The 14,176-nt window shown below is 50.4% G+C and overlaps 1 protein-coding gene across 1 annotated transcript; it reads right to left on the bottom strand.

The window, feature by feature from the left end:
* Positions 1 to 8,991: 8,991 nt before the first annotated feature.
* SERPINH1 (serpin family H member 1) lies at positions 8,992 to 13,834 on the bottom strand (the record flags this gene model as incomplete). Its single annotated transcript, XM_084239982.1, has 4 exons — positions 13,219 to 13,834; positions 11,729 to 11,827; positions 11,389 to 11,621; positions 8,992 to 9,294 (listed from the first exon to the last, which is right to left on the bottom strand). The coding sequence occupies exons 1-4, from the start codon at positions 13,826 to 13,828 to the stop codon at positions 8,992 to 8,994; spliced, it is 1,245 nt and encodes a 414-aa protein (XP_084096108.1). The 5' UTR covers positions 13,829 to 13,834.
* Positions 13,835 to 14,176: the final 342 nt, after the last annotated feature.

Here is a 14,176-nt window from a genome sequence, read left to right as displayed (position 1 = left end):
CCCTCCTGTTCGTGGGCCACCTCCCCTCTCCCCTAATGAGTACACGATTCCCGGTTTTACCAAGAATGGGGAAACGGAAGAATGACAGGAAATAAAAGAAAGCCTGGGAGCTGGCCACTTCTCGGCCTGTGTATTTTTTTAAATTAATTTATTTATTTATACAAGCACTGGGTACAGTCAGAAGTGCGGGAGGGTGAGAGAATTCACCAGAGCCAGAGCGGGGAGCAGAGCAGGCAGAAGGACCGAAGTACACTGCTGAGGGGAGCAGCGGGCGGCAGGAGAGGTCTGCGCGCCATGTGGGACCCTCCTCCGGTGGCCGGGGAGCAGCCGGGGATCGAACCGGCGCTGCAGAGGCTGCGGGCAGCCTCGCAAGCCAGAGCTCAACCACTGCGCCACCGGGGAGGCCCTAGGCCTGTGTATTTTAAAGGTAAAGGTTCTGTGCAGAAGAGTTCCTTTTTCTCCAAACCCTCGCCAACATTTGTTGTTGCTAGTTTTTTTAATATGTGCCATTCTCACTGGTGTAAGATGGTATCTCATTGTAGTTTTGATTTGCATTTCCCTGATTACAAGTGATGTTGAACATTTTTTCATATGCCTGTTGGCCATTTGCATTTCTTCTTCAGAGAAGTTTCTTTTTAGCTCTTCTGACCATTTTTGGACTGGATTATTTTCTTTGTTGTTGAGTCTCATCAGCTCTTTGAAGATTTTTGTGTGCAAACTGGTTCAACCACTATGGAGAGCTGTGTGGAGATTTCTGGACCTACTAAACATAGAGCTTCCATATGATCCAGCAATTCCACTCCTAGGTATTTACCCAAAGGACACAGAAACATCCATTCCAAAGAGCACCTGCACCCCTATGTTTATAGCAGCACTATTTACAATAACTAAGCTTTGGAAACAGCCCAAATGCCCAAAAATAGATGACTGGATCAAGAAGATGTGGTACATATACACCATGGAATATTACTCAGCAATCAAAAAAGATAAGCACATGCAATTTGCAGCAACATGGATGGCGCTGGAAGGGATCATGCTCAACGAAATAAGCCAGAAAGAAAAAGAAAAACACCAGATGGTCTCACTCATAGCAGGAATCTAGAAAACTTAAATAAGGGACCAGGAAAATGAATAACTATAAGAAAGTGAAAATCAAAATCAACAAACAACTATGAACCAGAGATACTCTATGGGGGGGGTGGGAGGCGGGGAGGGGAGGGATTGTGGTCAAAATAAGGGGGTTGCAATTGTATGGGGAATATAAAAATAAAATTTATTATAAAAAAATAAAAATAAAAATGCCCTACCTGAAAAAATAAATAAATAAATAAAATGATATTGATAATTTAAAAAAATACCAAATAAATAAAATGTAGAAACATATTAAGTTCAAAAAAATAAAAAAAAAATAAAGGTAAAGGTTCTAATTCCTGCTGGAACAGTCAGGTGAGTCAGGCCATGGCTGGGCGTGTGAACTCCATGCTCTCCTACAGATGGGGACAGGGGTGTGATGGCACAGAGAAGACATGCCCTTGTCACACTGAGAGAAAGGAATAACGAGGACAACAGGCATAGTGACGGATCCCCCAGAAGGGAAGACCCAGTTGTGCTGTACAGGGTAGAACGGAAACTCCCCCACCCCACGCCTCTGGTTCTTCCTGGACAATCAGAGGAGCATCAGGCACATGAACAGGAGGAAAGAACAAACTTCACTACAAATCTATGAGTATCCACTGGGTGTCAATTCTAAAGCCAGTGGGGGAAAGTGAGGGAGAACTAAGGAGTGGGATAGGGTGTGAGAGGGGCAGTTCTCACACACCGAAAGGGCCCCGTACTCTGGAATTAGATAGGTTTCTTGATAGAAAGTTTGTTTCTAGTACAAATAATCATTCTGGGTATTACCCCAAATTTTTATTCCTCTAGTTAGTTAAGGGAGTAGTAAGTTTCTCACGAGCCTGCAGGATCTCAGCTCAAAATAATCCACGTTAAAGTAACAGGTCTTGGAAAGGCCTGATTTAAACATTTCTTGGGGTGGCCTCTCTGTCAGCAGCCAGAGATGCTTCAGCTGAGCGCTGGGAATGGGGGGAACCAAGCTTCTGAATAGGGGCTTGTCTCTGGGGGACCTGTTGACCTCTGACATAGACCTCGAAGATGAGGAGGCGCTCTTCGAGCAGAGATGGGAAAGGCACGATGTGGGGAAGGAAAGACAGTCTGAGCAAAAAGGAGGAGGAAAGTTCAGGGGCAGCAATAAGAAATAGAGGTGGGAGTGGGGAGAGGAGGAAATGGCGGGAAAGAAAGTTGGCGAAATTGGAAAGGTGGGGATGGCAGCGGCCATCCCCTCTGCTCCTACAAAAACGTTCCCTGTCCTTGCTGTCATCACCCCCAACCCAGCCTCCCTTGAAGCAATTCAACCCTCCGCCTGGCACCCAGGCCTTCCCTCCATCTCTTACCCACCCTGCGCACCAGTCTCGCGTCCTGAGCTCTCCAGTCCTTCTGGCTCATATCATCCCTCTCCTCTGGAAGCCTCTTTCCCTCTGTCTTATCCAGCTCCCGCACCTCTTCTTCCAGGGAAGTCCTGCCCTGACCACTTCAGCTCACTCCGTCTCCCATGTAGTGTGGCCTCAGGGAGAGAATCAGACTTAGAGCTGCGGGTTCAAGCGGCGGCTCTGTGGTATGATCTTGAGCACCGGGAACATGGAAGGAGCCATGTTCTTTATGAAGAGGAAGTTTTCCTTGGCCACACCTTATTTGCCAAGCACTAAGGGTTACCTCACTTAATTCTCATCACAGCTTCATGAGATTAGCACTGTTGTTATTCCCATTTTACTAGCAAGGAAACTGAAGCTCAGAAAGATTAAGTAACTAGCCCAGAGTCACACAGCTAGGCAGAGTTGGGACTCCTATCAGGACTGTCTGCCACTAAGCATCATCACCTTCGCTGAGCCTTTCCTTTATCAGGCAGCTCTGCGCCAGGCATTGCTCTGGGTCTGGAGATGTGGCAGGACACAGGCAGAGAAAGGTCTGCTCCCAGGGAAGGCTCAGCTGGCGTCTGTTTCTTCACCCATAAGGTGCGGATACTTTCCATACAGCAGGCACTAGGGTAACGGTTTTACAGACTCCACTAGTGATTGACAAAAAAAAAAAAAAACAGAAGATTAGGAATGCAGCAACTCTTGGTACGCATGCCAGCAACTTCCTGGTAGTCAGGAGACCTGGGTTCCCAACTTGGCCTGCTGAGTGGCCTGAGCTGATAGCTTTTTCCTTTCTGAGCCCATTTTTTTCTCTTTTCTTTCTGTCTTTTTTTTTTTTTAATGCATACAATAGCTGGGGTGCAGGCCAGAGTTGTGGGGGGTAAGAAGATCCACCAGGGACAGAGCAGGGAGCAGAAGAACAGGTGGATCTACTGAAGTACACTGCTGAGGGGAGCAGTGGGTGAGTCAGGAGAGGTCTGCTGCTCCATCATGTGAGTCACCTCCCTGGTTGGGGATTGAACTCATGCTGCAGTGGCTGCTGATTGCTTCATAGGTTGTTCTTAACCACTTGCACCACCAGGGAGGTCCCTGGTGTTATTGTTGTAATTTTTTTTTAATTTAGGCAACTAATGTTAGTTGCAACATTAAATATGGCTGGGGGGATAGGTTCACACTTCTTCAGATGTGTGTTATCACACCCTACCCATCACCAAAGCACCCCTAATCCTCCTCCATAGTCTGCTGTCCTTCCTCTTTGCTCCCCACCTCTTAACCTCTCCCTCTGGTAGCCTTATCCTCTGGTAGCAGTCAGATTTCCAGGGTTTGTTTTGGCTTGGTTTTGTCTGTTACTTTATTTTTTTCCTCTATATTCCACATTTTCCCTGACTTATTTCACTTAGTATAATTCCTTCAATTCCATCCATGTTATCTTGAATGACAAGATCTCTTTTTTTTAATGACTCAGCATTCCATTGTGTGCATATACCACATCTTCTTTATCCACTCATCTGTCATTGGGGCGTAGTTTGTTTCCATAACTTAGCTGCTTTAAATAGTGCTGCAGTGAAGTTAAGAGTGCATATTTCTGCAAATCGGTGTTTTGGCATTTTTCAGGTAGGTATCTAAAAGTGGTATTGCTAGATCATAAGGAAGATCTATTTTAAAAACTGAAAAATCTCCATAATGTTTTCATAGGGACTGGGCCAGTCTCCCTTCCTACCAGCCCTCTGTATTCTCATCAATACTTCTTGTTCCTGGTGGTTTGTTTTTTTTTTTTTTAAGATTTATTTATTTATACAAGAACCAGGGTACAGGCCAGAAGCACAGGAAGGTGAGAGGATCCACCAGAGACAGAGTGGGGAACAGAACAGGCAGACTGACGAAATACACTGCTGAGGGGAGCAGCGGGCAAGACAGGCGAGGTCTGCCGCACCATGCGGGCTTCTCCCCAGCCAGCCGGGATTGAACCCGCACTGCAGAGGATTGAACCCGCACTGCGGACAGATTCATAGTGCAGAGCTCAACTGCCTGCGCCACCAGGGAGACCTTGTTCCTGGTGTTTTTTGATATGGGCCTTCCTAATGGGGTGAGGTTTTGATTTGCATTTCCCTCATGGTGAGTGATGTTGAACATTTTTTCATGTACCTGTTGGCTGACTGTATGTCTTCTTTGGAGAAGTGTCTCTTTAACTCTTCTGCCCATTTTTTGATTGGGTTATTTGCTTTCTTGTTGAGTTCCATGAGCTCCCTGCGGATCTTGGTCACTAGCTCCTTGTCAAATGTGCAAATATTTTCTCCCATTCAGTAAGGTGTCTCTTCATTTGAACAAGAGTTTCTTTTGCTCTGCAGAAGCTTTTTATTTTGAAGTAGTCCCATTTGTTTATTTTTGCTTTTTTTTCTGATCATTGAAGTTGAGTCCCCAAAGACATCTCTGCATCCAATGTCTGAGGATTTTTGCATGTTTTCTTCTATGTATTTCATGGTTTCAACTCTTTCATCCAAGTCTTTAATCCTTTTTGAGTTAATGTTTATGTATGGTATGAGATAGTAGTCTAGTTTCATTCTTTTGCATGTGGCCGTCCAGCTTTCTCAACAGCATTTGTTGAAGTGACTTTTCTTTCTCCATTTTATGCTCTTGTGAGCCCCAGTTTTTTCATGTATAACATTGGACAGTAACAGCCACCCTGAGGGAAGCTCCGAGGATTAGAGCCATGTGTCAACAACAAAATAGGAAGGTGGGCCTCCCCAGTGGTGCAGCGGTTGAGTGCTGGGCTGCGAAGCTGCCAGTTTGATCCCTGGCCACCTGCAAGGGCCCCACATGGCGCGACAGACCTCTCCTGCTGCCCGCTGCTCCCCTCAGCAGTGTATTTCGTCAGTCTGCCTGTTCTGTTCCCCACTCTGGCTCAGGTGAATTCTCTCACCCTCCCACGCTTCTGACTGCACCCAGTGCTTATATAAATAAATAAATAAATCTTTTAAACAAAACAAAACAGTAAGGCGTGCCTCCCCGGTGGCGCAAGGGGTTAAGACGCAGCACTGTGAAGCTATCCACAGCCACTGCAGCACGAGTTCAATCCCCAGCCAGGATGGTGACCCACATAGCACAGCAGACCTCTCCTGTCTCGCCTGCTGCTCCCCTCAGCAATGTGTTTCAGTACATCTGCCTGTTCCCCGCTCTGTCTCTGGTGAATCCACTCACCACCCTGCACCTCTGGCCTACACCCCAGCTCTTGTATGCATAAATAAATTTTCAAAAGTAAGGAAATGCAACATTTCAGAGACATCTTGAAATGTTCCAAAGGCCACACACTAGGCTATAAATCCTGAGAAGCCATGGTTGCACAATAGGTTATACTCACTCCTGTTTTTCTCAGTATGTTCTTCCTTATATTTGCCTTCCTCTTCTCTACCTTGTCCAGGTGTGATTTTGCACTCAAGAATTTCTTTCCCATCTTTGCCCAGTTTCAGCTTTGTGATAAGCACATTGCTTTGGTGAATACCCACGTGAATAGCTGCACCTTAGCCTTCTGCCACATCTCTGTGGAGAACAGGGACATATCATCCCACACACATGCAAGGAAGCACTGCAGTGGCACTTGCGGTTTGGCTGTGGTCCAAGGAAGTGGTTGAACTTCGTGATGTCCATGTGGTTGTGGGCTAGCTCAGACTCAATGCCTCTCCATACTTGGGACTCACTTCCAGGACTCACCATCCAGCAGCAGCCAAGTCTCTGACACTTTACACCTACTACAGCAGGTGTGAAGAATACTGAGCTCCTGAGCTCCCTCAGAATGGCCCCAGGCAGCAGGAAAGCCCCACACTGGCCATGCCACTGGGTAGTCCCCACCAGCCTCCATTCCTATCCTGATTCATCCCCCTGCCCTGGCCCTCTCTACTCCAGCACCTCCACCCCTCACTGTGAGGTAGGGGCATGGAACTTTCACCACCTTCCCGCCTGTCTGGATAGACACAGATGGTCTCAGGGTCCCCTTTGTGTCATCTGGCTGACCCCCCACATCCAGGCCTGCCTTCTTTCACTGCCCTCACCCACCTGATGCAGGGAAGCAGTTAAACTTTGGGTCCAGCTGTCCCGGGTCTCTGCCCCACTCCGGGCTGCATGTACAGGTCAAATGAGTGCCCACCTAACTGGCCTGCTGTAATGATCAAGTGGATTGACATGGAGATTAAGAAAGTCTGGCCAGTTCTGCTCCTGCCCTTCCTGACATGCAGGAAGACCAAAGACCCAACTGACTAGAAGCAGATCCCAACTCATCCTCAGCTAAATTCTTTCAGCCTCAGCTTATCACCTGAAAATAGGGGCTAATCCCTCCGTAGCCAAGATGTTAGAAGACTTATTCATCAAGTGAGTAGCATTGTATGTAGAGCACATAGAAGCAAAACACAAAGGTAGCACCAGCTATTATTTAAATCACTATCCTAATCAAGAAATGTCTACTCTCCTTAAGGGAGACCATGTCTCCTACTCCGGGGAGCCTTCCTTGATCTCCCCTTAACAATTATGGCTTCCACCTGTGGACACTTACAGCCCTGGTGCCCTTTTACAAAAGCCCTTTGACTTACTCAGCAATGCATGTGTGTGTGCGCGCACGTGCACAAACATGTGTGCCTCTTAGGTGTGTAAGAGGTATATGATATGTATGATGCTGAATCTAGGTGTAGGACATACAGTGATGAACATGACAAGGTCCCTATGCTCATGAAACTTCCATTCTTGTGGGGACAGACAGTATGTCAATCAGTGGATAATTTCATAGCACATGGTAGGGAAACTGAGGCAGGGGAAGGTCTCAGTGAGCAGATGGCATTCAAGCTTGGTTCTGGGTGACAAAAAAGCAGTCCTAAAAAGATCTGCAAGAACCACTAAACATGCAGAAAAAACAGCTGGTGCAAAGGCCCAGAGGCAGGGGACACATGTGGCATGTCTGGGGACAGAACTATCCAGGTGACTGGGAAACAGGGAGTACTGAGCACTATCCCTAAGTCTCCGCCCCTAGATGGAGCCACTTGACAGCAGAGACCTAATTTACTGGGTTCACAGCACTGTACAGACCTGGGACTCTGAACCATTTACAAATTCCATTTTGATGACAATGAATCAGCTGGCACTTCTGCAGCCCCATTTGCATCTTGGAGGATTCCAGCTCAGTTGCCCAAGAGGCGGAGGCTACCCCCCACCAACCTCTGGAACAGAGCTGTTGAGAGAGGGAAGCCAGAGAGCTTCCCAGAGAGCCTGAGTGACCTACCCAAGGTCACACAGCCAACAAGCAGCGGAAATGCTCTGCTCCACCACTTCCTTGGCCACAGTATCCCTGTACCCCACTCACCCTCTCCCTCGCTGAGGTGTGGTGTGAGGAGCCCAAGGCCTGTGAGAAAGAACCAGTATGAGGAAGGCCTTGTCGGATCTCTCCTCTCCTGCCACCAACCCAAACAGCAAGGATCCCACAAGTTCCTTCCTTCCAAAGGCCTGTCTGAAGTCAGGCAGCCTGAGCTCGTGCCTTCTGGTCCTGGATATGGATGAAGTCAGCTTGGACTAAAAGCCTAGGGGGCCGAAGACTGGGCCCTGCAGAGCAGGACAGGGAGCCCAGCGCAGCACCATCCTTGTGGCCTACAGCCCCATCTCTCCAGGGCTGCCAGGCCGAAACCATTTCCCGAGTCAGCATGCAGCGGGCTGGCCGCATGGTGCTATCTGCCAGCATTTCAGGGCTGGATATGGGCTGTTCATCACAAATCTGACCTAAGAGAAAGAGCCCTTGTCCTCTGGGAAGAATGTCATGGAACTCTCCGGATCCAGTCACCTTCCAGGCGCTAGCCCATTTCACTGGAAAAGTTTTATTGAAAAAAATTACACAAATAAGTTCTTGGTTTGACAGCAACAAAGGCTCATTTCCCCCTTCCCTCCCCCTCTTTGAAAATCTGTAAAAGGGGGAAAAATGTTCGTCCCTACAATGCCTAATGCAATGCTTCTTGAGTGTGCCTGGGAGACCCCCAAAAGTTATTTCCTGACCCCCCTCACTGGGGCCAGGGATATGATGGGAGTGCCAGTCCCGGGGACCACAGCACCTAGTTTAATAGTTGAGGGAAGTCGGGAGAAGACAGGGATGGGGGAGGGGAAGGGAGTGTGGGTCGTGTCAGGAAGAGAGGCCCCATTTCACCAGGGCTGGGCTAAGCCCGCCCCCTAGATTCTGTCTCACAGAGGAGCGAGTACGTGGCTATAAATATGAACACTGGCTGAGGCAGGCTTGCTCCTAGGACTTGGAGCGCAGGGCACACCACCATTGCCCAGGTCCCGCAGGCCGTGGGCTCTGGGCTATCTGGAGGCCATGGCCAAGCAGAGTAGATTCTGGCCGGAACGGTCTGCTCACCCACAGGCCGCCCACTGCTTTCCCACCCCCACCCCGTGGAATATCCAAGGTCAGTACCTTAGTGCCCCCCACCCCCATAGCACCCATGTGTCTCAGGAGCCTTCGCCTGCCTCCTGCCATCCCATGCCCACGCTGGGCCTACAACTCATCTCGCATCTTGTCACCCTTAGGCCGGACCAGGCGCCCAATGAACAGTAGGGAGCCGCTCTGGGTGTCTCGAACCAGGAAGATGAAGGGGTGGTCGGCGTAAAAGAGCTTGGGGCTGCGCAGCTCCTCACGCCCGTAGATGTCCTGGTCAAAGGGGTTGCCCTCTGTGTCCCACTCGAAGGCGGTGGCGTGGAACACGCTGGCCAGGTAGAGGTCCTTCTTGCCCGACATGCGTGACAGGTCTGCCTTGTTCTTGTCAATGGCCTCCGTCAGACCCAGCCCGGCCAGGTGTTTCTGCGGGACAAGGTGGGTGCCAGGTGAGACAGTGGACCAGGCTCCCGGGCCCTCACCCTCCACCCACACCACCCCCCTTCCTGTTGTCCTAGCAACAAGACCACCACTGCTTGGCCGCTTCTGTGTGCCACACGTGGCTTGGACACTTCACTCTACTATTTTCGTGATTCTCTCAACCGCCCTACAAGAGCTTCCTGTTGTCGCTTCAGAGGAGGAAACTGAAACTCGGGGAAAAGGCAGAACTTTCCCTGGCGCTGACAGTGCTTCTCCAAGTGGACATGGACACCCGCCTCCAGCATGACCTGGGGCTGAGGTGAAATGTACCCGCCCAACCCCAGCCCAGAACGACAGGAGCCAAACCACCAGGGCTGGGCCTGGGAACTTTTCAAACAAACTCTCCAGGTAATTCTTAGCACGCTCAAATTTGAGAAAGGCTAATCTAAGGATAGTCACTCGGGAAACCTTTCTGGAGCAATATGATGTCTGGGATTTGCTTCAGGATAATTTGATGGAAGGGGGAAGATGTGTATAATAGATATATCTTTACTGGCTGTAAGTTGAGATGCTGGTCAGTGCTAGGTGTGGGTATGTGAGGGCTCATTATGCTAAACTCTCTATTTAATGTATTTTTATACACTTTCATAGAATATTAAAACACACATGTACTATACATACACTCTTTCCACAGCCCATGGAAGCCAGTACAAGCACTTTCTTATGTGACCTGTGCTGACACGCAGCCTCACCCCTCATCCTGTCCCACCACTGCTCCCCACTGCAACCTCAATGGCACCTCCATGGCTACCCTCTCTCCCTTTAGGGCTCTTAGATACCACATCTTCCAGGAAGCCTTCCCTAGGCCACATCTCTGGGCCATCCTCTAGGCCTCAGTACCCAGTGTCTGGACCTGTCTATCTCTCCCACCTAGCTCAAACCCACCCCCACCCTCAATTCAGGGTAGGGCCCATGTCCCTGGCTCTCCCTGTGAAAGTGACAGCAATAAAGGCATTTTGGCTGAATGAACAGCAGCTTCTGGAGCCCAGGCTTCTGCAGAACAGGTACTAGACACAGGGTCTTGAGACGGGCATTCTAGGCCCAGCTATTCACTCACTTCAACTTCCCCAACTCAATCTACCCCATGGACTGGAGGGGAGTGTGTCCACCAGGGTTCCAGGAGAAAGAAGAGCAGACCAGCCTCTGCAGAAGGGGCTGGGGAAGAGTTGGGCAGACCCAGGACAGAGATAGGGACAGCTCCTCCTCAGAAGTCCTCAGGGCCATCCACGGTAAGACCATTTAAGTGTCACTGTCTCTGGGTAGGAGCCTAAGGCACATTTTTTCTCGGGTTTCATTGCACCACACTCCCGCAGCAGCAAGTCTGAATCAATTATGCGATGGGCCTGCCATCTAAGGCAAGAATCAGGTAATAGACAGTTTTCCTTTTCCAGTAGGTCAAAAATCTCTCCTGACATAAAGGCCATCTGAGTGCACACCTTGGGGCCTAATTGTGTGTTCTGCTACTTAACAGCCAGGAGGATCTTAGTGAGAGTCACTGATTCCGAGTCACCTAAGCTGTAGTGAGGGGGCAATAGGTGGAGCTGGCAGGTTAAGTTTCTGACCAACCTAAGTGACTAATAGCTGAGATCACTTAGTTTTATTAACGCCAGGGGCACTGTAACAGTCTGAAACTGCAACCAGTGGGATTAAGGGCATGGTTTGGTGCTAAATGTTTGAGTGACTGATTGTGTGATTTTGGATGGGCTTTTTAACCCTTCTGAGCCTCAGTTTCCTCATCTATAAGATAAGGTTCATAGTCCTGCCTAATAAAGTTTTGAGAATTGAGAGTTTAATACATATAAAGTGCTTAGAAGAGTGCCTGGCATAGAGCAGTGCCCGGTTATATTTAGCTACTGATGTTATCATCACCTCCCCAAGGGCAACGCCCATGCCTCCTCCCCCCAGCTTTCTCCACAACAAAGCCCAGTGCTGCTTACACAGCCAGGAGGGCTCAGGACAGACCTGCTGAGCTGGCGAATGGGTGTCCCAAGTACTGCCCCCGCCAAGGCACACATGCCATCAAGCTGGGCTTCCTCTCACCTGCAGGTCATGGGTCACCTCCACCACACCCTTGGGCAGGGAGATAGCGACAGCCTTCCTCTGCATCTTCCCCATCCAGGTCTTCAGCTGCTCTTTGGTGAGCAATTTTTCAAGGCGCTCAAGGGGCTCCACATGGTGGGGCATGAGGATGATGAGGCTGGAAAGCTTGTGGGCTAAGGGCATCTCTACAATTTGCAGTTTCTCTTTCTCGTCATCATAGTAGTTGTAGAGGCCTGGGAGAGGAGCAGAGAGGGCACTGCGTGTGCTGTGGAGCAGGGGCAGGCCAGGCCCCAAGCTCCCTCAGACCCCGACCTTGGTGCCTACTCCACAAGGAACTTACCTGTTCGGTGCATCATCGTGACACCCACGGTATAGGAGCGGGTCACCATGAAGCCACGGTTGTCCACCATCTTGTGGTGAAATTTCTCATCCCAGTGTGCTGTAGGGAGAAGTAGAACACAAGGTCAAAACACACGTCCCTGGGCCTCCCTGGTGGCACAAGGGGTTAAGACGCAACCTATGAAGCTGACGGCAGCCACTGCAGCACGAGTTCAATCTCTAGCCAGGGAGCAACCCACATGGTGCAGCAGACCTCTCCTGCCTCGCCCGCTGCATCCCTCAGCAGTATTTCAATCTGCCTATTCTATTCCCCACTGTCTCTGGTGAATCCTATCACCGCCCGCACCTCTGGCCTGTACCCCATTCTTGTTTGCATAAATAAATAAATCTTTAAAAAAAAATACATGTTCCCCACCCCCAAGTCACAATCACAACCCACACCCCTCCCAACCGCATACCCTGCTTTATCCCTGCCGCAGAAGTCTTTGTTTCAGTCTTCAGCGCTCACTGACAGCCTACATCACCTCCACCTTGAGCACCCAGCCCACAGAGTACATGTGTACTTTGGGAGTGTCAGAGGGTGTTGGCCCCAAACATGCTGCCTGAAGACACCACACTCTATAGTCAGGGCTGAATGTCCCCAATGACAAAGGATTTCTTCAGAAGGACCCTTCAGCTCAGTCCCTGCCACCTCCACTTCAGCCCTGGTGCCTATTAGGTATTCAGGCAATACATGCTGAGATGGAGTTCTCACTCCACTCTACCCTCCACTAACTGAGGAGTCTGTATCCTGGACAGGGAGGGTCTTAAGATCATCGATTATCCTTACTTCTTGTCCACAAGTCATGTCTTAGTAGCCAGATAAATGACGCAAAAACCGCATGTATGGTGACAGTGACTGTGCCCTGCCCTATGCAATAATAGATCTGCGTTCAAACCCAGCCTTGGCCACCGACTGGCTGAGAGACCTTTCACCCCTCCTACCGTTGGTCCTCTCGTTTGTAAAACAGGGTTGCTTCATCCTCACAGTACTCTGTGGAATACCATCCACATAGTATTCAAAAATGCTCCTTAACCCCAAATTGAATCTTCAGTTCAATACAGATGCACTTGCACCGGAGTCCTGGCTCTGCTACCTGCTAGCTGAGCCTCAGTTTCCCCATCTGTGAAACGGAGATAACTGCTCTAAGGATTAGGCTAGCTCACCAATGAGGCCTAACTGATTTTTAATTTGTTGATTCCAAGACAAGCAACAGCACTTTGATGTGAAGAAACTAGGCAGACCAGACCCTCTGGAGTCCCTATGCTGGGCTTGATGCCTTTAGACATCACTACACCTCTCTGGATCTAGTGTCTAGTATACACAAAGTGTTTGCCTCCATGGGGGTCTTAGGAAGACTAAACGAGTCGCAGCGAGGTGTGCAGCCCAGGAATCCAAACTCTCGTGAGGGTCTCAGAAGCATCACACCCGCCCAGGCCCTCGGGACTCACGCTTGAAGAACATGGCATTGACCAGCAGGGCGCCATCGGTGCGCTCCACGTCCTTGGTGACCTCAGGCAGCTTGCCGTCGGTGGTCTGCGCGGCCCACTCATTAATGGACTGCAGGGCGCTGCGCTTGTCGCGGAAGTTGATCTTGGAGTGCTCGCAGTTGTAGTGCTGCTTGCTGCTGCGCACGAAGTCGTCGGCGAAGCTCACCGAGCTGGGCCCGTACAGGCGGCTGCCCAGCTTCCAGGTCACGTTGCGCGCGGTGCTGTTGCTGAGCGAGCGGAGCAGCTCCCCCAGGCCGGCGTGCACCTCCTCGTCCCGCAGCTGCTCGGCGCTCAGCACCGCTTTGGCCTGCGACGCGGTGGCCGCCTTGCCGCCCAGCGACACCAGCCCCAGCGAGGAGGCCACCACCACTGGTGACAGCAGGATATTCTCCACCGCCTGGTCCTTGGCCATCGCCTGGTACAGGCTGAAGGCCAGCCCTGCACTGCGCTCAGCCAGGGTGGCTGCCTTGGGGCTCAGCTTCTCCGAGGAGCCAGAGGTTGATGGTTTCTTTACCTCTGCAGCGAGGGCTGCCGCCAGGAGGCAGGAGGTGAAGAGCAGGAAGCGGCGCATGGCTGGGAGGTGGGGTGTGTGGACTACGGAGGACCTGTGTGGGTTGCAGAGAAGGGACCACCCTGACGCTCTGGGTCTTCCTCCCAACCACCATCCCAGCCTCTGGCTGTCACCAAGTCCCCTGGAGATGGGAACGAGAGAACCTGGAGTTCTGGGGAGCCCAAACAAAACTTGGGGTTGGCCCAGATTGGGGGGTCTATCACTCTCTGAGGTCTTCTTTGACCCCCCCCCAATTCAAATCAGGATTCCTGGCAAGTCACCACCCCCACGCTACTGACTTCTTGTACTGAACTTACAACCCTTGCACGTGTGTCTATTGTGTATTCTTTCCACCCCCCGACTAGTCTG

This window comes from Talpa europaea (genome assembly GCF_964194135.1).
Source record: "Talpa europaea genome assembly, chromosome: 1".
In the NCBI taxonomy this organism is placed as follows: Eukaryota; Metazoa; Chordata; class Mammalia; order Eulipotyphla; family Talpidae; genus Talpa; species Talpa europaea.
The sequence above is the reverse complement of the archived record's forward strand: the minus strand, read 5'-3'. Positions and strand labels throughout refer to the sequence as shown.